This window comes from Penicillium chermesinum (genome assembly GCF_028974085.1).
Source record: "Penicillium chermesinum strain IBT 19713 chromosome Unknown utg000003l:1.0-5111272.0:1.0-5115320.0, whole genome shotgun sequence".
NCBI classification, from domain to species: Eukaryota; Fungi; Ascomycota; class Eurotiomycetes; order Eurotiales; family Aspergillaceae; genus Penicillium; species Penicillium chermesinum.
Genome location: NW_026695313.1, coordinates 4,808,835 through 4,832,102, shown reverse-complemented (window position 1 = coordinate 4,832,102; position 23,268 = coordinate 4,808,835). Strand labels below are relative to the sequence as shown.

At 50.6% G+C, this 23,268-nt stretch overlaps 11 protein-coding genes across 11 annotated transcripts; 6 read left to right on the top strand and 5 right to left on the bottom strand.

Annotated features, from left to right (window-relative positions):
- Window positions 1-1,346: 1,346 nt before the first annotated feature.
- On the top strand, window positions 1,347-2,114 carry N7468_004796 (putative alanine--tRNA ligase; the record flags this gene model as incomplete). The annotated part of the gene is made up of 1 exon (XM_058474093.1): window positions 1,347-2,114. One exon carries the CDS (start codon window positions 1,347-1,349, stop codon window positions 2,112-2,114), a length of 768 nt encoding a protein of 255 aa, XP_058333096.1.
- Window positions 2,115-2,305: 191 nt separating this feature from the next.
- On the bottom strand, window positions 2,306-3,759 carry N7468_004795 (lipase ROG1 family protein; the record flags this gene model as incomplete). Its single annotated transcript, XM_058474092.1, has 2 exons — window positions 2,306-3,590; window positions 3,710-3,759. The coding sequence occupies 2 exons, from the start codon at window positions 3,757-3,759 to the stop codon at window positions 2,306-2,308; spliced, it is 1,335 nt and encodes a 444-aa protein (XP_058333095.1).
- Window positions 3,760-4,380: 621 nt separating this feature from the next.
- On the top strand, window positions 4,381-4,797 carry N7468_004794 (uncharacterized protein; the record flags this gene model as incomplete). The annotated part of the gene is made up of 1 exon (XM_058474091.1): window positions 4,381-4,797. The coding sequence occupies one exon, from the start codon at window positions 4,381-4,383 to the stop codon at window positions 4,795-4,797; it is 417 nt and encodes a 138-aa protein (XP_058333094.1).
- A 7-nt stretch (window positions 4,798-4,804) lies between these two features.
- N7468_004793 (RNA exonuclease) lies at window positions 4,805-6,235 on the top strand (the record flags this gene model as incomplete). Its single annotated transcript, XM_058474090.1, has 1 exon — window positions 4,805-6,235. The coding sequence occupies one exon, from the start codon at window positions 4,805-4,807 to the stop codon at window positions 6,233-6,235; it is 1,431 nt and encodes a 476-aa protein (XP_058333093.1).
- Window positions 6,236-6,780: 545 nt separating this feature from the next.
- N7468_004792 (uncharacterized protein) lies at window positions 6,781-7,136 on the top strand (the record flags this gene model as incomplete). Its single annotated transcript, XM_058474089.1, has 2 exons — window positions 6,781-6,922; window positions 6,976-7,136. 2 exons carry the CDS (start codon window positions 6,781-6,783, stop codon window positions 7,134-7,136), a joined length of 303 nt encoding a protein of 100 aa, XP_058333092.1.
- Window positions 7,137-7,641: 505 nt separating this feature from the next.
- N7468_004791 (serine/threonine-protein kinase) lies at window positions 7,642-9,046 on the bottom strand (the record flags this gene model as incomplete). The annotated part of the gene is made up of 5 exons (XM_058474088.1): window positions 7,642-8,036; window positions 8,078-8,232; window positions 8,295-8,616; window positions 8,714-8,804; window positions 8,879-9,046. 5 exons carry the CDS (start codon window positions 9,044-9,046, stop codon window positions 7,642-7,644), a joined length of 1,131 nt encoding a protein of 376 aa, XP_058333091.1.
- A 545-nt stretch (window positions 9,047-9,591) lies between these two features.
- On the bottom strand, window positions 9,592-16,392 carry N7468_004790 (DNA polymerase epsilon catalytic subunit POL2; the record flags this gene model as incomplete). Its single annotated transcript, XM_058474087.1, has 4 exons — window positions 9,592-10,114; window positions 10,191-15,534; window positions 15,587-15,726; window positions 15,785-16,392. 4 exons carry the CDS (start codon window positions 16,390-16,392, stop codon window positions 9,592-9,594), a joined length of 6,615 nt encoding a protein of 2,204 aa, XP_058333090.1.
- A 399-nt stretch (window positions 16,393-16,791) lies between these two features.
- N7468_004789 (COX20 family protein) lies at window positions 16,792-17,450 on the top strand (the record flags this gene model as incomplete). Its single annotated transcript, XM_058474086.1, has 2 exons — window positions 16,792-17,137; window positions 17,197-17,450. The coding sequence occupies 2 exons, from the start codon at window positions 16,792-16,794 to the stop codon at window positions 17,448-17,450; spliced, it is 600 nt and encodes a 199-aa protein (XP_058333089.1).
- Window positions 17,451-17,721: 271 nt separating this feature from the next.
- Window positions 17,722-18,528, bottom strand: N7468_004788 (uncharacterized protein; the record flags this gene model as incomplete). Its single annotated transcript, XM_058474085.1, has 1 exon — window positions 17,722-18,528. The coding sequence occupies one exon, from the start codon at window positions 18,526-18,528 to the stop codon at window positions 17,722-17,724; it is 807 nt and encodes a 268-aa protein (XP_058333088.1).
- A 654-nt stretch (window positions 18,529-19,182) lies between these two features.
- Window positions 19,183-20,820, bottom strand: sik1 (snoRNP complex protein NOP56; the record flags this gene model as incomplete). The annotated part of the gene is made up of 3 exons (XM_058474084.1): window positions 19,183-19,428; window positions 19,481-20,600; window positions 20,657-20,820. The coding sequence occupies 3 exons, from the start codon at window positions 20,818-20,820 to the stop codon at window positions 19,183-19,185; spliced, it is 1,530 nt and encodes a 509-aa protein (XP_058333087.1).
- Window positions 20,821-21,144: 324 nt separating this feature from the next.
- N7468_004786 (chaperonin-containing T-complex subunit CCT6) lies at window positions 21,145-23,127 on the top strand (the record flags this gene model as incomplete). Its single annotated transcript, XM_058474083.1, has 8 exons — window positions 21,145-21,186; window positions 21,250-21,344; window positions 21,397-21,418; window positions 21,488-21,529; window positions 21,587-21,607; window positions 21,665-21,838; window positions 21,897-22,373; window positions 22,426-23,127. 8 exons carry the CDS (start codon window positions 21,145-21,147, stop codon window positions 23,125-23,127), a joined length of 1,575 nt encoding a protein of 524 aa, XP_058333086.1.
- Between the last annotated feature and the right edge of the window lie 141 nt (window positions 23,128-23,268).

The following is a 23,268-nucleotide window of genomic DNA, read 5'->3' as shown; positions in this document are numbered from 1 at the left end:
ATCTCTGTTTGCGGGGACTGTATGATCAAGAAATTTGGACCCACCGACCTTCGTCATGGGTCTGGTTCAATGTTCGCGAGGCCCCTGGCTATCAGTGGGCCTAGGCATACTGTACTGCCGCAGAACGCAACAGATTCGCTATGAATTCTCTTAGTGATAAGAAGTGCGAACCCACCCCTACCTTCCAACGCATCAAGAATCCGAGGTAGGGGGCCTTCTACAGGTTTTTGAAATGCAGTAATGCTCACCGAGAGAGCGCTGATATCATCAAGCCCGCGTCCATCGGCCTGGTTCGCTCGCTCGATTCGACCGTATACTAGTGTCTCGATACGATGAATCGCCGTGCGCGCTCACGAGGGTGACATGGTACTAGTGTCCTTGCGATGGGTCTCTCTTGAAAATGACGTTGGGGCTCCACTCTTACTCATCACCGAATAGAACTAAGGCTCTCAGTATCCCGGTGCCTTCGAAGGCTTTTATTAGATTGACTAGGCAAAAGAGGGGAAAGTGAACAGCCACCGGTAGTTCCTTCATCCAATGAGAAGAACAGGGGGTTCATTAGCCTCAAGCTTGCAAGCATTGTGGCCTGGATTGCATGGCGAGAGGCGCTTATGCTAATGACGTCACTCATTTCATTCCCGGTTCTGCTGCAAATCGATTTTTCGTATGATGTTAAGGAAAGCCATGTGCCTCGGAATACCCCACTAATCCAAAGTTGAGTCATTTTTGGCCTATCATCAGCCACGTTGAATTCACGAGAAAGTTGTTGGAGACCCGAGGCCCAACCTACGGACTGGGAATGATGCACGCAATTCACGGAGTGGCGGATTCTGGAACTGGACTACGGAGAATACTCGACGAAATACATACATGGATCCCGTAACTAAAGGATATTACGCACAGAGCAGCTCATTGTATCCGGCTTCATGTCATAATACCCGGAATGTTTTATCCGGAATGGAGCCTCAATCAAGTGATGAAAACGCTGCACCTCTTACCAGTGGCTTTTGACTACCCACACTATGGAGCTACCGGTATTGGTCGGACCGTTACTGGTACCTGAGCATTCGAAGCTAATCCTATAATCGAACAGAGCAGCCTCCCAAGATCGAGAGGGACCACTAAGGCGGAGCAATCTCGAAGACACCATCTGCCTGACGATCAAGGCACTAACATCCGCCCTAAAATTGACATCGCGACCCACACGGTGCGGGACTCGATATAAAGGATTCGTCTCTCGAAACAAAAGGACATAGTCTAGTAAACGGTGCTAGCGCAGCCGGCAGGATGGTGAGATCAGCTCACTTACATGAGGCATAGGATCATTGGCTAAGTTGACATAGGTTATGCCCACAGAAGCAGTGTACCTGCATGACGCATCTCTGAGGACGCTGACAACCGAGGTTGTATCCTACCAGCCAATTGCTTCCCTCTCCGAAGATGACCAAAGCCTTGCCAAGAATGTCGACCCGGAGTATGCAGCTATGACGACCCGCCAGACAATTCTGTATGCGCAAGGAGGCGGTCAGCCAAGCGACACCGGCACCATCGGCGCTGTAGACCAGGAGCCTGGGTTCACTGTATCTCTTGTCCGCAAAGCTCCTGATGGGAGGATCCTTCATTTCGGAAAGTCCGTGGCAAGTAACACTGCTTTCACCGAAGGCCAGGCTGTCGTGCAAAAAGTCGACAGTGCTAAACGCGATTACCACTCCCGGCTTCACACCGGAGGCCATATCCTTGGGGTGGCAATGGAGGTTCTTATGCCGGAGATGAAAGAGGTCAAGGCCAACCACTTCCCGAAAGAAGCGTCTCTGGAGTATGAGGGTTTACTCTATAATGACAGCAAGCCTTTATTGCAGGCTAAAGTGGATGAGTTGGTGCAGAAGGATCTGCCGGTCCTCATCTCCTGGCTGGAACCTGGCACACAGGTTGACGAGCGCGCGAAGGTGGGCGATGGCCCTGTTCGTATTGTTAGCATCGGCGGTCTTGATCATAACCCTTGTGGAGGCACCCATGTCGAAACCAGTGGTCAAGTGGGGTCTGTGACGATCCGCAAGATCAGTCGGCAAAAGGGGATCACGCGAATATCTTACGATGTGCCCGCAGCACTATAGATCGAAGTATAGACTTTTACCCGTAGTAATGAGTTGATTGACGGTTGCATCCAAAATGAATTCATGTAAGTCTAATAGTATGGTGGTATTGTACATTGTCCGACGCAAGAACTCCCAGAAAGATGATAAGAACAACACAAAAGATATTCGCTAAAACGCCACAATCATTAGAGTATTATCTTTGCTTGACATCAAGCCTTGAACTCGTTGTCAAGCCAATGCTTGACGACTATCTTGCCCTCCCAGAATGAATCTTTTTGAATGCGAACAACGATAGCAGCATGGCTATGGTGGTGGGTGTGGATGTACACTGGATATTTGTGGAATCCTACACCGTTGAGGGAGTCGATGATCTCGAATTGTTCAGGAGTTAATGCAAGCTTGGGTGGATGGGCAATTGTGTCACCATCGGCGGAAGGCTGCTGCTTAGCAGTGCCTAATAAGTCGAGGTTGTTTTCATTCAAAGGAGTAGCAGCATCCTCAACATCAGAATCATCGTCGTCTGTGCTGGAGAGATAGGCAGGTTCTTGGGTTGCGTTGACATTTTCAAGGACTTCTTCCATCGCATGTTGAGCATCCTTCACTAGTAAGGGCACTCGGTACTTCTTGAAAAGGGCACCGAGTTGGCCCTCGCCATGTAGCCGGATCCTCTTGCGGCTGCGCACTGTTTGAATGGCAGCGTGGACAACAAATGCTGTCAAGGCAGGAGGAAGAATAAACATCGCTAAAAGAAAAAGGGGCATCTGACGTGCGTAGGCAACAGGGGTTTTCCAAGGGGAGGTCTTAAAGTCAGACGTCTTTTGAGGAAGAAGCCATTGGTCGCAATTAATAATGACCCGCTCATAACCCTCCACATAATTGATGTTGAGGTTATCCAGGTCTTGGAAGGGATCAGTTTTGGAAATCGCAGTTGAGAAAAATGAAGTGATGCGGTCGTTGACGACGTTTGCATAGAGGCTGCGATTCGGAAACCTCTTCAATCCTTGGATGAAGACGCTCTCTCGGTCGGCCATCACGCTGAATAGGGGTCGCCCGGTATCACGGAAGGAGTCCACCATGAACATCTGTTGGCCAGACGCAGAGATCATACTCGGACCGACACCATTCCAAACACTGCTCGCAAAGCCCTTGAGTGGTGTTCGTGCACCCACATGCGGCGATGCGAATGTGGTAAAATTCACTGGCTCCAGCTTATCGAGCCAGCCGTTGGCTTGGAGAATGCCAATTGCATAGCGTGCCACGAGACCACCAAGGGAATACCCGATGAGGCTGATTTTCTTGATCACATGGCCGTCGGCCTCGAGGTTTTGTAAGGCGGCTTCGATTTCTTGCACGACGCGCTCTCCGAGGACATCAACCCCATCGTATGTGTTGTTCCCGCTGTTTCCGCTGGGACATAGTGTGTGAAGCTCATCACCATGTCGCTCTTTCAAGGCCGCAGCCAGATAATCAAGATGCGAGGGGTTTCCCCAAAGCCTACGGAAACCCAACAATTAGCTTCGAGGTCTATTTCCTACTCGACGTGAAACAAATGTCTCCGGGAAGGGGAAGTATAGAGGCCAGATTGGACGGCACGTCACAGGACTAGTCCTTACCCATGTACAAGGACGCATAAATGGCCCACTTTCGCTGAATCAACGGACATGATGAGACGTAAAAGGATCCAAACTGAGTTCCTGTAGGAATGGGTACGCCGCCTCTTTTAAGAGCGTGCGGCGATAAAGGCCGGGCGGAGTTAAGTAGGCGTCACTCATTCCTCCGATTCCGAAGCCAAAGGACTGTTCGACGCCCGATAAGCCGATAAGATCGCGGCCTTATTCGGCAGGCAGACGCAGGGCAGGTGGTGAAGTTTGTTTCGTTTGCATCTCTTTCAAGGTCCATCGCGCTGTTGACGTCGCAAATTTATAGTTTACAGAGGCCTTCATAGGTTCATCCCAGGGAAGCCTGCAGTATCTCAGCAGCCTCTTCTTTTAGCGTGTGGCCTGCCAGCCTCTCTTTCTTCCTCGTCAACCGCCCTCAAGGGAGCTGTGGGCAGTGTGCCACGAAGATATCTGTTGCCGTTCCGCTTGGTGGATGAGCTCCAACGTGCATAAAGGGCTTGTCATCTCTGGCCCATGACTCTCGACCGAATATCACATCGGAGCTCTGCCATTGGAACGAGCTCCATGCCGCCCGGTTAGTGACCTATGCGCATCGCCCGGATCATCACAGTGGTCCAGCATAGTTCACTTAACCTTGTATACAGGGTTCCACTAAGCGCCAAATCATGTTCACACCCCTGGGAAAGTTTTCCGCCATTGTGCCATGCCCCAAGGGCGAAGAGTGCTCTCTCCTGAACTGCTTGTTTTCTCACAAGCCCGGCGATCAGCCAACAGCCGAGAACAACTTATCAGTCCTTCCGCAGATACAGGATTATGAGGGCCAACGCACGCCAAAAAGAATAAAAGTCGAGCAAGAACCCACTGAAATTTTGATGACCGATTTGAAGAAGAGTCTGAACAATGTTTCCCGGCCTCCCTCGAGAGTTGATGCTGTGGCGTCTCCATCGGCTAGCAGCTCCAAACCTGCCGAGCCTGCAGCTACTCCTGCTCCGGCCAGTGTTTCTGCTCCGGCCAGTGCCTCTGCCTCCGATGGGGTTTCGACCAAGTTACCCCCCCCGAATTGTACCCAAAGAGAGTCTTAATCCTCGCATGCTTCCAAAACCGCCTGCAACGCACAATGTTCGTCTTGTGCTCGTCACCAAGCTACACGAAGCGATGACACGCCTAAACAATAGGGTGGCCAAAGAGTTACCTTCTCAGATATGCTTTACCTTGACTAAGCAGGAGCTCATCATCATGGCCTTAGATGAGGAGGAAACCATGGCCAGGGAAAGCCCCGCCGTCTACAAAAATGTCATTAAACTCCGCATTGTTAAATTCACCAAGATGCTTCTGGAAGACTGGATCCAAGAGGTCATGAAACATCTAAACACGAGATATTACAATTCGGAGCTCGGTCAGCAACAGAAGCTCGAGGACACACCACCCCCTATCAACGCGGACCTAAATCTGACAGTGAAGGATGAGATTGCATTAGCCAACGAACTCGTCACCCCTTTGAAGGGCCTGGAAGAACATGGGTATGTCACAACACTGCCCAAGGAGAAAGATGTTGAATCGGCCAGAAAAGGTATCGATGTATCCAAAGGATGGGAGGTATGCGATCGGTGCAGCACACGTTTCCAAGTCTTTCCAGGTCGCCATGTGGACGGAACGTTGGCTAGCGGCGGTGAGTGCAAATATCACCCTATTCGGCCATCATACCCTCGGCGCAAGAGAACAGACCAAATCACTGGTTCCTCGGACGTCTATTACCCTTGCTGTGGTGAAGCAGTAGGGGCTTCGCGGGGTTGCACTACGGCTAAAACGCATGTCTACAAATTTTCGGACAGGAACCGCTTGGCAGCGGTCCTCCAGTTTAAAGAGACGCCGCTGCAACCAGATGACAAAAAGCATGATCCTGTGTCTTTTGATTGTGAAATGGGATACACTACATTGGGTATGGAGCTCGTTCGTCTGACCGCGGTCAGCTGGCCCGAAGGCCGTGAGCTTGTGGATATCCTAGTCAAGCCCATGGGCGAGTTGCTTGACCTTAACTCACGATACTCCGGAGTGTTCCCGGAACACTATGCGTCTGCTACGCTTTATGGTACCGCCGTGAAGGGCAAGGGCCCATTGCAGGAGACAGGAGGTGAGACCAAAGCTCTTCAGTATGTTGAGTCGCCCGCTGCGGCACGCGAGGTTCTTTTCAGTTTCCTTCAGCCTGATACTCCTCTGATCGGCCATGCAATCGATAACGACCTCAACGCCTGCCGAATCATCCATCCTACCGTCATCGATACGGTTATTCTGTATCCGCATCCCCGCCGTCTGCCTATGAGAATGAGTCTCAAGGCACTAGCCAAGACCTACCTCAAGCGGGACATCCAAACCGGAGGAGACCAAGGCCATGATTCTAAAGAAGATGCCATAGCAACGGGTGACTTGGTTCGCATCAAAGCGGGCCAAAAGTGGAAGAAGTTGAAGTATCAAGGGTGGAAACTCCAGGATGGCAAGCTGATTGCACCGCCTAAATCGTAATACGGAGCTGCAAGACTTGTGAATACTTCCTTGGGAAGGGAGGGTCGAATCTGATAAGTTCCTATATCTCTATAGAGCTGGAGGTAAGCGTAAACACTTGCATGTATCAGGTATGTGCTTATCTCCGAGAATATGACATATATGAGCATGAACCGATATCTGATCTGGTTCATAGACTGTGCATATACTGTGTCCTTCTCCCCAAATGTACCCCAAAGTCTCCACAGCCGGTTCGGTCCTTGAATGTTCTGCGGGATCTACCGATGCTACTAGAATACCATTCGCTGGCGAATCCTTCCGGCCGCGCTTCGACCCTCCCTATTCTAAAGTAGTTTGAACCCAGCCAATATGATGCGAGAAAAGCCGACTCCAATTTTCTTCCCAGCCTTGTCAAGCTGATAAGTACGTTGAGCTCAGGGTCGATCAGTGGCATATCTACGTCACATCGACGTCAACCCGTCTATGCCTCCACACTTCAAAAATAACTTAAGCGTAGTGCCCGCGACCAAGAGAAGCAGGATGCACCTTGTGAGCAGGAGCCCACGATGACCGACTCGGAAGCCCGAATATACCATGGCATCCCGAACATTCCAGGGAGCAAAAGCGCGTCCGACGAATCGATGAAGAAGCGCCAGAACTCGGAGAAGCAGAGACAACAACGACCAGAAACCGATGGACAATCCCAAGGTGCGTCTTGTTCTCAAGATATGCGTGCCGCCTCGCTAACACGTCTACTGTAGCCACCGAGGGAGATCGCGTTGCTGATCGAGATACCGATGGTCCTCAAACGAGACCACCGCAGGACAAAATTGTGAGCGACAAGGAAACGCCAGCACATAATAGCGAAATGGTCAGCGATATGCTGCACCAAAATAATTCTCATGATGATGGTGGATGCTAGGCGAGCCGAGACCTGTTCATCTGCGCTCTTCGGTCTGCCTCGCCTTGCACGCGCGGAAGGCGGTCTTCAGGATATATCAAGTACGGCAGCGAAGCGACGGCTAGGATCGATCGGGTTTGTCAGTCTCCCACGCTGGCCTCATCGAAGTTCACGTTCATGTTGGAGTCGGAAGATCAATTTCAACCGCTTAATGTCATGGTTTCTGAGGGATGTGGGATACGGCGAGGGCTCGGAAGCATGCTCTTGGCCCGGCTGCCGCATAGGCGCTGTTTGGAAAAGCATTATCCCATATCGAGTGCGGAGATAATTCTTTGATGGCCAGCTCATCTGCTACATACAATCTTCAGACGACGGTAGATTCAAGGATCATCAATCATTGAATATATTCATAACATATCTTAACCACGATCGAAAGAAAAACTCAGTGGCTGAATCGATTCAATAGCTTAATTACAGCGGTATTCCTCACGCTACAAATAGAGCATAGCAAGTCGAATATGTCAATTTACCGGCCCGAACGACTCCATAAACCAGCAATGGTTTCCTTGACTCGACGCTGCTGTTCCTGGATCTGTGCCTCACTCTGGCCGCGCGCGTTCCCGCGGCTATCAATCTGCATGACATCCTGGGTTGGTGTCGCTTGGTCCGATTCGAAGGTGATCTCGTCGCCATTGACACGCTCGGGTTTGGGGTCGATGCTCATTGCACCGTCCATCATGAAGCCACCGCCCTCGCGCAGTTTGTTGATTGCACGCACGGTGTCAATAGCTCGGTGCAGGGTGCGACGGGCATTGAAGTTCTTCTTGATGGTAGGCAACAGGTCGGCCCAGAGCCGGTGCGTGGGTCGTCGTACGGTGGGTTGATCCAGGGATGCTGCAATGCTTCGTGTGCGGTCATTCGCTGTTCTGGGGCAATTGTGAGACAGCGGTCGATAAAGTTACGCGCTTCTTGTGAGACACCGCGCCAGTAATCCTCCGGAGTGAAGGAGTAGTTGGCTTTGAGAATGGCTTGCATCTCTTCCAAGTTCGAGTCCGCATCAAAGGGGGTATATCCGCACAGCAAGAAGTAGGTGATGACGCCAATGGCCCAGATGTCGCTGCTTTCTGTCAGTAAACCTCCGAGGAAGCAGGGAATGCCAGCGAGGTGTCGGCAACGTACACTGGCTTGCCGTGACCGGTCTTCTTGAAGATCTCCGGGGCCATGTACCCCGGCGTACCACACGTAGTGGTTAAAACATGGAACTGTTCCTCGTCCATGATCCTCGAAAGACCAAAATCGGCGATCAGAAGATCCGCGTTGTCTTCTGGTGTACGGAAGAGCAGATTCTCGGGCTTGAGGTCGCGATGCACGATACCGTGGTCGTGCAGGTAAGCGACCGCAGAAAGGATCGCGCGAATCAGGCTGGCAGCATCGGTCTCGAAGTAGCTGCCTTTACGGCAGATGCGGTCGAACAATTCGCCTCCCAAAGCGAGGTCGGTTACTGAGATACACTGCAGATTCGGCGATTGTCAGCGGTCGGGGGGGTTTTCAGGCACCCGCAAAGAGGCATTTCGACCTTGCGCTGGCGGCGCACGTACAGTTGTTCATGGTCTCGAAGTAATCCACCAGAGTTAAGATATTCTGGTGCCCAACAGACACCTTTTTCAGGACTGCGATCTCATTGCGGACCTGGGATAGCTCTCAATCAGTCTCCCTCCTCATGATCGCGGGGTCTGCTGCGGGGGATTGGCGGGGTGTCTAACCATGTGCTCGCGACCGGCCATGAGCCGCTTGTTGATGACCTTGGCTGCATAGTAGCGACCCGTATCAATATGCACACATTCCTTGACGACAGAGTATGAGCCGGCGCCGAGGGTCTTGCCCGTCTTGTACCGGCAAGGCTGAACTTGAGGCCTGGGAGGCTGGGCCATTGGGGGCCGAAAGGAATCGGTGACGGGGAGCGACGAGCGAGGTTACAGGAGCGATGAGGCAGGAAGGGGGACTGGCTGGGAATGTAGAGGGCCGGAGGGATTATATACGGCGTTGGTCGATATGTACCTGTGTTTGCGAAAGGATTAGCTTCATGCGCTGAAACTGCGGAGCCCACAGATCTGCCCCGCTACTAGTAAACGAAAACATGTGAAACACTCACGGCCACCCCTAAATTACTCGGATATGCAGTTTCTGTGAGGAGAGCATTCAGGGACTACAAGAAAGTAGGGGGAAGAGAGAAGAGTCAAAAGGGAAGTGTAAGTATGAATAAGAGGGAGACAGTCTGGATCGACGAGGATCGCCAACGTCTCCAGTATTTACAGTTGGGCTAACGTATGCAGTCAAAAACGCCCCAAACTCCTCCAATGTCGTGTAAACCCCCCGACAGAAACATAAAAATCATCAAGTAACTGTGAACCCCCAAGCACAAGAGGCATCAAAAATAAATAAATAAATAAAAATCCTTCCCCCCACCGCCATCGTCCTACATGCGAGCTAGGATGCTGTCCACCTCACCTTCGAGCAATTGAAGACTATGGAACTTGGCGACGCTCTGCATCACCTGGAGTTTCTTCTCCGTCTCCTTGAGATCAATAGTAGGTGCCCACGTGCCACTACATGAGCAGTGCTCCATGAACTCGCTCACTTTGAGGTTGCTGCACTTGGCGCACTTCAGATCTTGTGTCTGCCACTCAACCACGAGACCATGGACTTGGCCAATCATGACTTCCTCTTGAGCAAGTCGATCGTATTCCGTCTGACAGAAGGGACAACGCCAAGGCTTGGGGGTTTTGCTGGCTTCGGCCCCAGGGTCCGGCAGCACATCCTCATCGCGGCATAGATCAAGATCTCGAATGAGACAGCAAGCGTTGCAGGTCAGCTCTGTCAATTTGAAATTGGTGCTGGGGTTTTCGAATCGACCTTCTTTGCTGAACTCGCGAACTTCAAAGAGAGCGAGCAGTTCACGTCGCAACAGTCGTGACTCCAATGAGATAGTCTTGGACAGACTGAGGACCTGCATCAGCAGCTTCACTAGCTCTAATGCCGGGTTCCGCTTGTCGTGATTCGGATCCACGAGAACACCAGGTCAGGACGGGGAAGGCGTAGTCAGATGCGAGTTCTGGATGGAGTAGCTCGTCCCGCTGGCGGCGGATTAAGCCCAAGATTTGCTTCTTAAGAGGCTTCGAGAACTTCTCGGCAAGAATGGCCGAAATTTCTTCACTTTCCTTATCGCCTGGCTGTCCAATGGGGATCTGCGTCATACGGGGCGTTGAAGACATGTTACCGTTCTGGAGATCTGGTCGTTTCAAGTTGTGCATCAGTTCAATGAACTCGACAGTCCAGTCGTTGAAGATGTTCTGCATGGGCGTCGGGAGGAACCTATTGAGTTGCCAGTGCATGACGGTCTCGAGGTCTTGCTGTTCTGCCTCTACCACCTCGCGACAGCCCTTGCCGCCGTAGTTGTACTCATCATACCAAACAAGGTAGTCCCAGTATTCCTTGATCTCCAGATCGACGAAGTGGAAGGATGGATTCGCCCGAATGGATTTCAAGACATATTGACTGTAGGCATATGCGTTACCCACCTCAGTCTTCGTGGTCTGAAGCAGGAGACGAGTCGAACTAGCGAAGACGACGTTGGAGCCAACTCGTCGGAATTCACCCATCAGTCGTTGGAAGGATTTGCGTGACAGCAGGCGCACGTAGTTGTGCAGAGACCGATCATAGAGACATGAAACTGGGCTCTCAACCCATCGAATTAAGTGTTGCACCATGATATCGGCCATGCTATTACCGGCGCATGCTTCAGTCCACCAGTGTTTGACCATCTCTCGAAGTACAACGGCACCCGCAGATGCGAACGCCTTTTCAGAATATAAGATCCCGTTGTCCTCGGTACCATTCCCAGCGAGGAGAGTGTCGCCTCCATCCATGTCACTGACAATAGATGAAGTAAGAATGGTGTTGATGGCAAGGTTCCGAACATCCAATTCAATACAGACGGTTGAATATGCATTCGGCATATTTACCGATGGCATGTTAACCTTCTCGAGCGGCCCAACGATGTCGTCCTTCTCATAGCCGGCGTGGTCAGGTCGCGGCCCGTTCGACCACCACAACACAACATTACTCTTTTGCAATCGCCGAGCATATGAGATATCGATGAGGTATCGAGGGTCATCGGTCTCAAGATTGCAGAGCGGGACATCTCCGTACCGTGCGAGCAGCGTCAGGTGCTGAATCCAAGCCGACAGGTACAGATAGTGCGTGACAATCCGCCTTGAAATGAACGCCTGCCAGCCAAGAGGAGGCAGTTCCATGTCAGAAACTTCCGGTTTTACGGAAAGGGTCGGGTACTCTTTCAGAATGGGGATGTCATGGCAAAGACGGTCTTTTTGCTGAGATTGAATTACCAGTACAGCCGGCTGGCTCTCATCGTTTCGGAGTTTACGCACCAAGTCGCCAACTTCAAGGTGAGCCTTCCGTCTTGTCATCACCTGCGTAGTCTTGAAGTGGATCTTATCCTGGTATTGGAATGCATTCTGCACTTCGTCACTGGAACCATCTTGCAGCTTCCTCGTAAGAAGTTCCGAGTAGATTTTGTCGACGTTTGGTAGTCCCTGGACATCTCTCGTGCGATTCAGAATGACGATGTGTGCTTCTTTCTTGGTCGTTGAGAAAAGTGCAAATATCTGGCGATCGCCAGATGACACATGGTAGAGGTAGTGGTAGGCTAAAGGAGAGTCCAAGAGATAAGGCGTATCGGAGGAAGTGTGCAGTAGGTTCGAAAGGTCAAAGCCCTTGTCCAATCCATCGCCCAGTACACCCCGTTGCTCTTCGTCAAAAGTACAATGGCTTCCCAATTTGAGCACAGCCCGGACACTGGGGGAAACGTGTCGTTCGTACACACCCTCTATACTGGGGTGCTGGAACAGAGCGTCCATCTTGTCAGCTTCTTCGAGAAACGTGTCTTCAGACAATGAAACCCTGAAAAGATGAACCGAAGGATGGCCATTTGGTAGAGTATGGTTAACCTTTTCTACCTCACAATCTGGTACCTCGATATCCGGTAACGATTCTCTCTTAAGATTGACGAAGAACTGACGGGGAACTTTGACACTGAGAGCATGAATTTTTTGGTCAATGAGCACAAAAGCACGGACAATGCCCGGCCGGCCTGTTTCGCACAGCTGCAAGACTTGCCAAGTACTAATGTACAACATTTGAGCTTTGTTGCGGAAAAAGCTGCCCAGTCCGTCAGAAGTAGTATTGGGGCGATCACCGAACAACTGCCTGCGGCGAATTCGCGCTTGTTTCTGGATCTTCCATTTTTGTTTTTGGTATTTCAGGAAGCCCACGTAGTCTTCAGTGATTGATGGCATGGTGGCAGGAAGGCTGGCAAAGGGATCCAAGGCGGTATTGGAATGACCTTCTGGATGCTGGCGCTTCCGAGACAACTTGCCCTCCGGTGATTTGATCTTCAGCTGGGTCGAATTAGCAATCACCTCGTCCATATCACCAGCATGTTGGACGCGGTGATCAAGAATATTGGTGGATATGGAAGACAGTGGTGCTTTATCGGATTTGCCGAACATATCAGTCATCTTCTTTTGCTTGAATTTGTCCTCCTTCTGGGCGATTCGACGTTGCAACCAGTCAGGATGAGCAATACGGGGAACTGGGTTTCGGAGCTTCTGTAGAGCGGCCGGAATGGTGATGAGCTTTTGAACCACAGACCCCAGACGTTCGATGTAGTAATCCCAATCAATCACCGTTCGAGGATCCATGTCTCCCGGGTCCTCTTTAAGCCATTTGCGAAGAAAGAACCGCTTGACGTTTTCTTCGGCAGAGAAGATAGTGACTGGAATGGCTCTTTCGGTGACAGGGGTGTTTCGAGGTCGCGAAGAGATAATGTACTTGCAGTTCAATCCTTTGTCTTTGACCATCTGTTCACCAAGGAATTCAGCCAGACGCTTCGCTGTTGTAATGGAAGTTGATTTTTGGTTTCCATATTCTTCGAGGGTCTTGGTCATGCTTCGATTCTCCGAAATAAGATCAATCAACTCCTCGTCAGCCAAAGTCGATCCTTTCTCGTAGAGAACATCCAACCACCGGTCTGCAACTCGAGCAACGGCAGCGTAGGTCTCGGCAAGGTTACTTCCCTCCAAGAAGAATTTGAAGATCTGAGTCTGGAAGATCTTAATCAGTTTCAGCTCTCCTCTGCGCTTGACCTCGAATCCCTTCAATTCAGCAAGCGAGCCATCATGATTGAAAACGGCGTACCGCTTCTTCAAGTTCTTGTCCTCCTCCTTCGAAGTAGGCAAAATCATCGCCCGGTATGGTCCGTCGACTTCGAAGAAGATAGAGTTCTCGCTGTAAGTTTCGTACTTGAAGGTAGATGGGTCGGTAAGTGCTTGATACTGGTGGTTTGTGTACCTCGCGTGGACGAGGTGATTAAGCATAACACAGGGATATGAGATGCCCACTTTTTTCCCGTTCTTCATGGTGAAGGCGAAATTCTCGGGGAATGTGCCAGGAAGCATACACCAAATGCCATCGGTGTCGAGCTCAAGCGGTCGGCCTATCCTTTCGACAAGCTCTCGGGCCATTTGAATGATATGAGCACCAGTGAGACAAGTGACACCAGCCATCTCCATCGAATACCATCGAGAACCCTTACGCATGACATACCCATAGAAACTGTTCAGAATGACCTTGTGCGCCAGTTGAAGAGAATCGAACAAAACAATCATCTTCTTGGCTTCTTCGATCTCAGCGGCAGATGCGCCGGACGACTGAAGTGAATCCGTCTTGTTTTTCCAAACCTTTTGTTTTCCCTTGAAATCATAACGACGATCGCGGAAACTTCGCACAGTGTCGACATAGAACGGGTTTTCTCTTTGGCAGATAATCGCTTCGCGAACAGTGGTCTTGCTGTCATGAATTTTGTGGTAGATCTTCTTGCTGTAATCCTGAAGACGTTTCTTCACCACCGCAGCTTGTTCCTCAATGCTAAGTTCGTCGAATGATCTCATGGGAGCACTCTTGTGTCGACCGGGAAATCGCTCGTTGGCAGTGGCACGTCGAATCATGTTGTATTCATCGCGCTTTGCCGGCAAGAATTCACCTCGCCAGGCCCACGGCATTCGCCTGTCACAGGTCTTTCCTGGTCGGTTGAAATCACAGGCTGCGCAATTTGATTCGTCGATCATCGAATCTGGCTGTAATCGATTGGTAATCATGATGTTGGGATACATCGAGGCAACGTCCAAGTGATAGATGAAAGGAACCTCGTTTCTGCTGGGATTATTCCTCAGATCAAGAAGTTGCTCGGTGATTTGGGCTTTCACTTCATCAAAATTTGTGATGTCATTCATCGATTTCTTCTCTTCGACCTCGATGCTGAATTTGAGGGCGTGGTCCAAGTCATGAATGAGCTCATCAATTGCAGCCGGGTCGACGTTGAAAGCCACGGGGATGTCGCTTCGGAAAACACCGGCCTCAATACTTTCGACGTGACCTCCAACGTAAGTTTCAGACTCAAGCAAATGACCGTCGAAGAAGGCCTCCGGTGGATCTTTGTGCTTGTTTGGTAGAACAATCTCATTTTGGTAGGCTTGGACCATAAGGAGCATTTCGCAGAGGGTACCAGTTCCCTTCCGCAGGGTATCGTCGGGGTTGAGAGGAATGATGGTGCAAAGGGAGAAGATGAAAGGGTGCACATATTTCATGTAGAGGTAATAAGTCGCCACGGCATCGGAAACCGAGTATTCGGCCAAAGTTTGTGGCCGTTCGCTCGCATACGGTGTCATCAACTCGGGGTCAAGTTCGTCGGGGTCGTAGCCAAGCTTCGCGACGGTAACGGCCTTCAGACCACGACTACCTTGGGGCAGGTAACTATCACGGTTGACCCACGCAAAGCAATCCATATGCACACAATGGTCTGCTTGGTAGATATCTTCGCTGTTCTTTCTGAAGCCAATTTCGGTGTACATGTCGATTCCCTGCACACTTGCTCTTGCTTCCACGAAAGGCCAATCGAAAAAGTCACCGTTGTAAGTGGCGATGACTGTGGGTTTGGCGATTTTGATATGCTCAAAGAACCTCTCCAGCACCCCTCGCTCATCCGGTTCATTAAAAATTATGAAAGGTCCAGCGTATTCTGGTTTTGGGGTGTACTCGAAATCGCTGATGTCTTCAGAAACAATCTCTCGGTTGGTGATCAGGAATCCCTGCCCATCAATCATGTACGATATCATCATGATCTGGTCGATGACAGCATCGGGGAACTTGAGAGGGAGCTTCGTCGTCTCGATATCGAAGGCAAGAACAACGGGATCCGCGCGTGTAAGTCGATCTTCTAAGCAGGTGAGAGAAACTACCCCATGCTTTGCCTCGACATTGTACCACTTTCCGATCCGGATATCTATATAGTATCAGTACGAATCCCTCATAAATTTTTGCCTCTGGCCACATACCCTTGTCAATTGATACTCGGACATGATACGGGACATCGTACTCTCGAATATCAACAATATAATCGCTCGCTTGTACATTTCCATTAGGTCGTTGCTCATTAGTATCTTCGTCATCGTACAGATCAAAGCCAGCCGTCGCACTAAATATCATTAGGAAAGTTTTAACGTGGTCACAATGAGGGAAAAGAATCAACTCACGTGGTCATCTCCACATATGCATCCATCACACCGGCATTTTTCTTATTCTTTTCTGCCAAGGGTAGCAGCGTTCTGCGAACCTCGAGAAGATTGCCGACATTGGCGAAATTTAATCTGAGGAATTTCCTTCGGTGACCGAGCAAATGGTTCGGCAGGTTCAAGTCCTCTTTCTCCACTTGCTTGAAGCTCTTGATCAGCCCTTCGAAACTTCGTCGGCACCATTCCTCGACATCCATCTCATGGCCCTTCTTAACCGCAATGAGGAAGTATGGGTCGTATTCGACTGTCGCTTTGAAGCTGCCACCATCGTCCTGCAAAAAATAGTAATCCACACCAGCGCGACCACCTTGCACATTTGGATCCTCTATTGTCGTACTATGCATATTAATAAGCCATCCGGCCTTTGTCTCGCCGGACTCGAATCGCGGAAACCCGAGGGACTCATCGATGCTGTTGGCCAGTCGAACGGCTTCGAATTTCTCATCTTGAGAGGTGGCTTCTGTGGAGCGTAGAGAGGAGAACTCGACGGTTTTTGTTCGTCTTGGATTGGAGGATGAAGCGCCAGATCGGTATTTATTCCCAAACTTGCTGGGCTTTCGCGAAGGCATTGCGAAGTACTCGCCCGACTGGGCTTCACAAAAACGTATGCAGGGCGAAAAGTATTAGAAAAACATAGGAGGATATGGGCGTGAGAAATTATCCTTGGCTGAAGAACTAGGTGAGTAAGAGGGCGTAGGGAGATGCAGGAGTTATCAACTGTTTCTGCAAATCGTGCTCGTAGGAGGGTCCAGCACCAATTATCCTGCTCCAATCGAGACCAACCCCAATGCAATCGACGCGTTCGCGTCCGCAGCGCGCGATCCTTAGTCATCATTCGGAATAACCATCCCAACACGAGCACCATCGGAAGAAAGTAGTCCCGTTAAACTTATTGACGGGCTACTGGAAACGAATAATTGCTCGACGGTCAACGGATTCTACGGATTATTTCCGTTACAACCCACACTATGACAGAAAATCCACTAAGGCCAGATTCCCAAGAGCCTGGGAGCCATCTACCCGCTGCCATCCCGTCTACAGACCCGAAGAAACCGAAGCATGAACTCCCGCAGTCGCAAGTGGGAAAGCTATGGGAGGCATTTGGCAACCCAGAGGAGCCAGTCAATGCGCTAGCGAATGCTTCATACAAGCCTCGCGGAAAAGATCCGAAAGACATATCTTATTCAGATATCACGGGGACTATCAACATTTCCGAATTATCTTCAGTTCATAGGTCACCAGGTTCGCGGGATTCGCTCATGATTGGAATTGGTTCTGGGTTTGCGACAGGTGGTTTACGTGCTGTATTTGGCGGTACATTCCCCTCTAGAATCTCGTTACTCTGAGATCTGGTTACTAACAAAATCTTTTAGGTGCTCGTTCACTTGGTTCTGCGGCCAATTGGGCCGCCGCCGGTTTCGTGGTTAGCTCGATCGGAGCTTATGAATTCTTTCGCCGCCGCCGAATCGAAGAGGCACGAAACGTAACTCAAATGGTTGGAATGATGAAGGAATTAAAAGACAAGAAACAGCGAGAAAAGGAGAAGGCCGAAGAGATGGCTCGCTTGGCAGAGGAGGACAGGAGGAAGAAGAGTTGGACAAACCCCTCCAACTATAAGTTCTGGTGAAACTTCTCATTCTGGATTGGAGTCTTGGTGTTGCTGTACGATTATATCCAAATATGTATATTCTCATTTCATAAAAGACTTATGGTGGCATGTCATCATGTCATCAAATCATCTGTATCATAATTCCGAGCCCCCGATTCCATGTTGATAATCAAATCATATTGAAAAGAAATTCCCGATGCAGAATGAGCTCCAAGACTCCTAGGCTAGTTTCCTGAAAATGCTGATTAAATCTCGTATCGTGGCACAAATCTGGGAAGTAGATCTGCCGTTAGACGTCAAACTTGACTCGTTTCTGAATAGAGCCCTGTCGAATGCTGTGGATTGGGTCAAGATTGACCCCATCATCTCTTCTCTCTCGCCTTTTCTCACGCGCTTCACGCGCTTCACGATTCTTCCACTCCAAAACTTGCTTCTGGCGTTTTTGCGATCTTGCCCATGCCATGGCTGCGGTAGGCTTGAATCCTACGCCATTGATCCCGTACCCGTCGTCCGTTGGATCTGAAGGATCATGGCCTGTGATCTCGTAGTCATGCCACGTGAAAGGGTCTTCAAGGGATGACCGCGGAGGTGGAGGTGAAAATCGCTTCTTGCGATTTTTTGAGGGTGATGCTCGTACTGTGGGCTTGCGAGAGGGCGTCCGCTTTTTCTTCGGAGACGTAGCTGGAGGAGTTGATAGACGATCTGTAGATGTGGGGGGCGATCCAGGCTGTGGCTGCATGTCGACGTCAAACACCGCGTGTGTGTCTGCAGGTTCACTCGCGGGCAAATCCTCCTGAATGTCTCCCAGCGAAGACTCATGGGCCTCCAGCATGTTGTTCTGAGCCAGGTCAGGGTTCTGTAACTCGCGCTCGCCTGGCCGCTCCCCTCGGATCGCTAGCTGCCCAAACCGCCCTGCCACAGCGGCTCGGGGACTGTGGCGTCCCAGCTCCATATCTTCCCGAAGCCGAGCCTCTTGTAGACTAGCGATCGACATTGTGGAGGTAGGTGAAGTTGAAAGACTATAGCAATCTGACTCAGAAGGATGATGCTCTCTGGACCCAGCAGAGAGACGCCGTGAAAAGTCAGTCGTCATCATCGCGGGGCCAGAGCTTCCAAGGTTGCGAGTTGAAGCTTGTGTAAGGATTCACGAGTAAGGGATCCGTATCTCGGGGTTTTAAGTAATGCGCTCCGGGTCAAGTAGCGCTCAACGGTCAGCGCGAATAGGGAGAATTCATAGCGCAGCGATTCCTCTCAGTAGCAGGCGGAGGTCAAAGTGAGGGGCAAGCCATTGGACGCTCGGGTGTAAGTTCTGGAATACTTGCGGGAACCAATCGGGGTTGTACAACTAGCGGATCTCCAGGTTCCAAGGGGCGGGCCAGGGGAATATGAACCGCATACACTTAGACCTTCCGACCTATGCCAACATGTGTATAGCAAAATCCCTCTTTGTCCAGATCAGTTGTAAGCGAGGCACGAGGACCTTAACACTGGGGTTCATCCAAAGCTAGGACTGCTCGAACTATCTGCTGCGTATTTTCCATAGTACTAAAATAGAATATAGAAACACACAGGACAGAGCAAATCTTATTGCCAAGTAATGGCCTAAGTAGAATAATTTACAGATCCCCGAGCCCATCGAGTCGTGAATAGGAAATAAACCCATGAAAGAAAGATCAACAAAATATCAACCCAACGCCAGACGTAGACTCCCGAGTTCCAACAACGAAAAAGCGCTTTTATGCTCTTGACTCTATGCCTTTTGCTTCTTCTTTGTAGGCTCGGAATCGGCGTCGTGCTTGCGCTTCTTCTTTTTGTCGGACTCACCCTCGCCCACGTCGGACTTGCGCTTCTTCTTCTTGTCACCTTTGTCGCTCTTCTCTTTCTTCTCCTTCTTCTCCTTCTTCTCCTTCTTGGGGGTAGGCTTGATGTCCTCCATTTCATCGTCGCTACCATCAATATTGTCGACACCGGCCAAGATAGCATCCATGGCAGTTTTCTATGAGCTAATCAGTATCACGTTGAACCATATATATTCAGGGTTAACATACCATGGCGACCTCATTCTTGGTAGGAGCAGCACCGGTTGAGTAGAAGTCCAGGCGCTCTTCGACCTGCTGCTTAAGCACCTCACCAAACTTGGTTGAGGGGATCTCGGAGAAGTTATCGATACGAGAGGCAATAGAGCACTTGTTGGCGAGGAATCGAGAGATTCGGCCCTTGTTCTTGGGACCAGCGCGGCCAATGAATGAGGAGTGGTAGAGAAGACCATACTTGGGCGTGTTACCCTTGGTCTTGAGAGCACGGAAAAGAGCCTTCTCTGCACCCAGAATTTGAACAGTAGAGGCAGGGTACTTGGAAAGGTTGGTCAAGCTACCGGCGTGGGAGATCAGCCGAGCGCCAACGACCTCGCCGATCAGAGCAGCAAGGTTGGGGGCAACGACGCTCATCTTGGAAACAAGGTATTGGTAGAGGGATTTGCGGTACTTCGAAAGGCTAACCACACGCTCGGCAAATGCAGTAACGTTGTCCATGTCAGACTCGGAGATATCTTGACCCATGCTGTGCTTGGCAGCGTCGATGATGTTCTGCGCAATACCTTTGTCATCATCGACAAGTTCGGCGATCTCGTGCAGACGGTCATCACTCAATGTCTTCTTGTCTTTCACGACGAGAGCAACCTCAGCATAGCGCTGGTTGTCGGAAACAATCTTGTACAACTCGGGGAAGTGCCAGGAGTACCATTCACGGACACGCATAGCGAATGTGTTGATGGCCTTGTCGAGCTGATCAAGGATAGCAATAGCCTGGATGATGTGGTTGTCGTCACGCTGGACAGAGAACTTGACCTTGGCACGAGAGTAGGCGTGACCGAGACCAAGCTGAGCGGTGTCCAAGTCGCCATCACGCAATTGCTTCAGCAGCTTGGTGAAGTGCAGGCGAAGACCACGGAGGAGGTCCTGCACCAGCTCGCTGGTATCGCCAGTCTCACAGTCCACAAAGTCAAAGGCGGACTTGATGCTGCTGGCAAGACCCTTGTCCAAGACTCCTAAAACTACCTTCTTCTTCTTGCCTGGCTTAGGGAGGTTCAATTCGAGGAAAGAAATGAGGGTCTCTGACGCAACACCCTCGGAAACGTCGTTAATTTCACCAAGAGCCTGCTTGTTGTTTCTTTAGGTGGGTCAGCCAAAAAATATTTGCAGAGGGTGAGCATGGCTGAAACATACTCGAAAGGCAGGAAACTGGCGACGTCAACCATCTTTCCAAATTTAGCAAGGTCATTGATACCCTCCTGGACTTCCTTCAGGCGGTTGCCCACGGCATCACCCTGAAGGGCAACCTTGAAAAGTGAGTAGCCCACAGGACTCTCAAAAAGCAGGTAATCGGCCATTTTTTTTACACCTTAGGTCGCACAATTATCCTCAGTCGACCAGAATTAGATTTGCACAAGCCGTGACCTGCAGGCGACTGTAGCAAGCAACGGTGTTATGTTGCTGGCGCGGAGGGATCAATCGAAAAGGCGGAAGTGAAGAAATCGAAGCTCTTGGTAAAAATTTCGCCGCTAGCGCCAAATGGGTTTGAGTGTGGGATTCTCACCGCCTTCCGGTTTACGCTTCCCACTCTCCTGTCCACGGTTGGAAACGAGCTCCCTCAACTTTCATACACACTGTATCTACTGGGTTGAGCTCCCAGTCATTCATTTGGTACTGCAGTCATGTCTGCAACTCAACTGCTGAACCCCAAGGCGGAGTCCCGGGTATGCAGTGCCCCCATATTGTGACCCCTCTTCTCCGTGTGCCCGCACTAACATTTCCTCTAGCGGAGAGGAGAAGCGCTGAAGGTCAACATTAGCGCTGGAGAGGGACTACAGGATGTTCTCAAGTCAAACCTGGGTCCTTCTGGAACCCTGAAGATGTATGTGCTATTTTCTCCCCAATCGTGATCAAATAAAACTAATAGAACCCAGGCTTGTCGACGGTGCCGGCGGAGTATGCTATATGCCCCTCAATTTTCTTCGAATGCCACGAGTCAGTATTTGCTCACATAGGCCCATCTAGATCAAACTCACCAAGGACGGAAATGTCCTCCTACGTGAAATGGTATGTCCCGCCCGTGAAAGCCATACTATGGGGAATATATTTACTAACTTTTGACAGCAAATCCAAAATCCCACTGCCGTAAGATATCAATTCCCTCGCAAAACCCTCGAATATCAACTGATAGCAATATGAAAGGTTATGATTGCGCGTGCGGCAACCGCACAAGATGATATTACTGGAGATGGAACCACGTCCGTTGTGCTACTGGTTGGAGAGCTGCTGAAGCAGGCAGACCGTCACATTTCGGAGGGATTGCACCCTCGAGTAATCACCGATGGCTACGAGCTTGCAAAGACGGAGGCTTTGAAGGTATTTGACAGCCCGTCCTCATATTTCCCCCCTCCAGGTCCTGACACCCGATTCGTAGTTCCTCGACAAATTCAAGCTCGAGCGCACCATTGATCGTGAACTCCTCCTGTCTGTCGCCCGCACCTCCCTCTCCACCAAGCTCAATAATGCTCTCGCTGAGAAGCTCACTCCTGACATCGTCGATGCCGTCCTTGCTATTCAGCGTGCCCCGGAGAAGCCTGACCTGCACATGGTCGAGATCATGACCATGCAACACCGCACATCATCAGACACTCAGCTGATCCGTGGTCTTGCTTTGGACCACGGTGCCCGCCACCCCGATATGCCCAAGCGTGTGGAAAACGCTTTCATTCTGACATTGAATGTCAGTCTGGAGTACGAGAAGTCTGAAATCAATTCGGGCTTCTACTACTCCAGTGCCGAACAGAGAGACAAGCTGGTGGAGAGTGAGCGCAAATTTGTCGATGCCAAGCTACAGAAAATCGTTGATCTCAAGAAGCAAGTCTGTGGCAATGACCCCAACAAGGGATTTGTTGTGATCAACCAGAAGGGTATTGACCCCCCTCAGTTTGGATGTGCTTGTCAAGAACGGTATCATGGCTCTTCGCCGGGCTAAGCGCCGCAACATGGAGCGTCTACAGCTTGTCTGTGGTGGTGTTGCTCAAAACAGCGTGGAGGACCTCAGCCCTGAATCTCTGGGCTGGGCCGGTCTTGTGTATGAGCATCAGCTTGGTGAAGAGAAGTTCACTTTCGTGGAGGAAGTTAAAGATCCCAAGTCTGTCACTATCCTCATTAAGGGCCCCAACGGACATACAATTGCTCAGGTCAAGGATGCCGTCCGCGATGGTCTTCGCTCGGTCTACAACACTATTGTTGATGGCTGCGTGATTCCGGGTGCTGGTGCTTTCCAAGTCGCTTGTGCCACTCATCTCAAGTCACCGGAGTTCCGTCGGTCTGTCAAGGGTAAGGCGATGTGGGGCGTTGAGGCTTTCGCAGATGCTCTCCTTGTTATTCCCAAGACTCTTGCCGCCAACTCCGGCCATGATATCCAGGATTCCCTCGCTGCTCTGCAAGTTGAAGTGGACGACGGAAACATTGCCGGTCTCGATTTGGACACAGGCGAGCCCACAGATCCTGTGCAAGCAGGTATCTTCGACTCGTACCGTGTCCTCCGCAACTGCATTGCTTCCAGCACGGGAATTGCTGCCAACCTGTTGCTTTGTGACGAGCTTCTGAAGGCTCGACAGATGAGCAAACAGGGTCCTCCCTGGTGGCGAGGAGTAATGTGATCTTGATAATGATGCCCGGTAAATCATGTAAAGAATTAGATGGAGCTGGGACTTGGTGCTTCTTATGCTTAAAAAGTCCTCCCTGTCCAAAAGAAAAATGCACACATTAATACAAAATTGTTGCCAAAGCATTAGGCTCTG